The sequence below is a fragment of the Austrofundulus limnaeus genome, unplaced genomic scaffold (assembly GCF_001266775.1).
Source record: "Austrofundulus limnaeus strain Quisiro unplaced genomic scaffold, Austrofundulus_limnaeus-1.0 Scaffold686, whole genome shotgun sequence".
In the NCBI taxonomy this organism is placed as follows: Eukaryota; Metazoa; Chordata; class Actinopteri; order Cyprinodontiformes; family Rivulidae; genus Austrofundulus; species Austrofundulus limnaeus.
In genome coordinates, this window is record NW_013953088.1 from 178936 (window position 1) to 181369 (window position 2434).

Sequence of the window (2434 nt, forward strand, 5' to 3'; positions counted from 1 at the left end):
CTCTAGTAATATATTTACTGAGAAAAATGGTGACGTGTTCAATACTTATTTTACCTGTTGTATCTTTATAACTTACAGTTGTTGTAAATTTAGCAATAATATAAATATAAAAATAATAAAACTTTTATTTACAGTGAAATATATTGTAATAACAATTTGTTGCAACCATCCCTTAATGTTGCAACCGTCCCCGGGGTCAGTTGCAACATCTGACTTTTCATTTTCAAAAGCAAATTGTGAAGAATGCACATGCTTTAATCATCTTTAAATGGTTTTGACTATTAACAGACAGATGTAAGTTCATTGTGTTAAAATTTGTTTTGTCTAATTCAAACCATCTCTGAGTAACAGAGTCAAATGGGAAAAAAATAACGTGTTGCAACTGTCCCCGGTGTCCCAGGCTGCTCCAATCTCAAATCTGGGATATTCAAGACGTTGGATTTTCTTGTCGGATTTTTATTTTCATGTGTGGTATTCCCTRAGAAGAAACCAGCCTGTTGAATGTGACGTGTAGGCAATCAGAAAGTCTTTAAAAACCAGTTCAAACCCTGGCTGTGGACCAGTACTGAGCTCTGAAGATCCTGTTAAATGCTCTTCTCAGGTCCTGAGTTGGGTTTTCAACAGATTTTTTTTTCTTCACAAAGAGCTGTCAACACATATTTTCACTTCCACTTGACAAGAAAAAGTAACAGGGGTTATTTTATTAGGTTATTTCTAGGGGAGGAGTAGAGGAGATCTGAAAGTAGAGGAGGTATTTTGTCAGGTTGTGCATGTTCTTGTCCAGGTGTCCCTCACCTGCTGCATCTGCGCCCTGATGAGGAGGTCCAGCTGACCACAAAGACACAGCATCTCCAGGCCCACCTGTTCAGGACTCATCCGGACCGGCATCAGGGGTCTCCTCACCTGCAGCTCCACTGATCACAGTCATAAACACCAACACGTCACTGTGTGTTTTTCTGGTGACAGCAGGGGCGTGGTTACATCACTGAAGGCTGATAAGAGCCTTTTTTATAAATAAAGTAATTCTGTCTCAACCTTGAATCAAACGTGAAGTCTTACCTTTAAACCCTTCAAGGTAGATGTTCGTCTGACAGAGAGGCTCYGAAACGCTCACTGCCATTTCTCTCACAAACCGGCTGTAGTTATTGTGTTCTCCTTATGTCGTCTTGCTGCTGAAAGCCATATGAAGCTCTTGAAAGCGCTGACAATACGCCGGGAACGATATTAAACAAGAAAACTGTGTTTTTATCTTAACGCGTTTTTGTCGGAAGCATCCATCGCCGGTGATGCTTTCGCGTGTCAAAGTCTCGGTCGGAGAAACGAGCACCGCTCGTTTGAGCACCGATTTCCTCGTGAATGACGGCGCTCACGCGCAGCGGCGCAGCGACACATCGTTGAGCTGCTTTAGCTCCTTAGCTTCTGAATTAATAACCCGCATAAATTAAACTCTGCGCTCCTTCGCGGCAATAGAAGCGAGGACGCTGTTTCCGCAGTACTGAGGGCGCCGCGAAGCCCTCACATCCCAAACACCAGGGAGCAACCTCTCACAATGACGTCATGTTTTAGGGATGAAAACAGCATCACTTTGGTTCATTGTGAAAAGCAAAGCTAACTTCAGAAGATAAAGCACCACACCCAGTTTTACAGAAATACAATGTTAAACTCGGTTTAAGCTGAAATGAACAAATATGTATTATCAATAAGTGATATGTTTAAGGTCTGTAAGAGTCAGAACATCTGGATCTGAAAGAAACCCCTACTGCAAATAGTAAAAAATGTCATTCTTTCTTGCAAAAGCACATGATTAGGCTTCATTTTTGTGTTTTTATATTTTATAATTCTCTGTATTTGTTTTAAGTTCCTAATGGAAAGCACACTGGGTTGTCTTATGCATGCAAAGAGCATAAATTATAATAGAATCATGTTTACTTTGTTCTATTTTGACTAAAATATAAGTTTGAGATTTGCAAAGCATTGCAAGATATTTATATTTTGAATTTTCCTAATTGGTATTTTTATAGAWGAGGTTGTAAAACTGTATTGTAATTTAAGTTCATAATTCAGACATGTTCATTGATCACTTACCCAAAAGATGTATAGTACATGTCATTAAGAATACTTGAGTATAGTATATTTCTCCAAGTATACCTTTAGTATAAGCCAAGTATAGGTAACATATTTTAAGCATATCTCTGATAAGTACATTAAACGTAAACTGAAAGTTTACTCTATTATCTTTAGCCTCTAATTAGGGCACTTATACTCAGTTTCCTTATTTGAGTCAAATTATTGATCCTACTGTAGGGGTGTAAGAAAATATCGATACACTGAAATATCGCGATATTTCATTTCCCAATACTGTATCGATATTCTAAAGCCCTGTATCGATTTTTTATTAAGGTTTAAAATGTCAACTTTCCTGCCAGCCGTTCAT

At 38.5% G+C, this 2434-nt stretch overlaps 1 protein-coding gene across 1 annotated transcript in view; it reads right to left on the minus strand.

Moving 5' to 3' along the window:
* si:ch211-218d20.15 (uncharacterized) overlaps window positions 1–1134 on the minus strand; it is a gene marked incomplete at its 5' end in the record, with an annotated part of 15143 nt that extends 14009 nt beyond the window's left edge. Inside the window, 2 exon segments of the mRNA XM_014027816.1 lie at window positions 796–914; window positions 1060–1134. Of these exon segments, the coding sequence (XP_013883270.1) occupies window positions 796–914; window positions 1060–1134 (194 nt within the window).
* Window positions 1135–2434: the final 1300 nt, after the last annotated feature.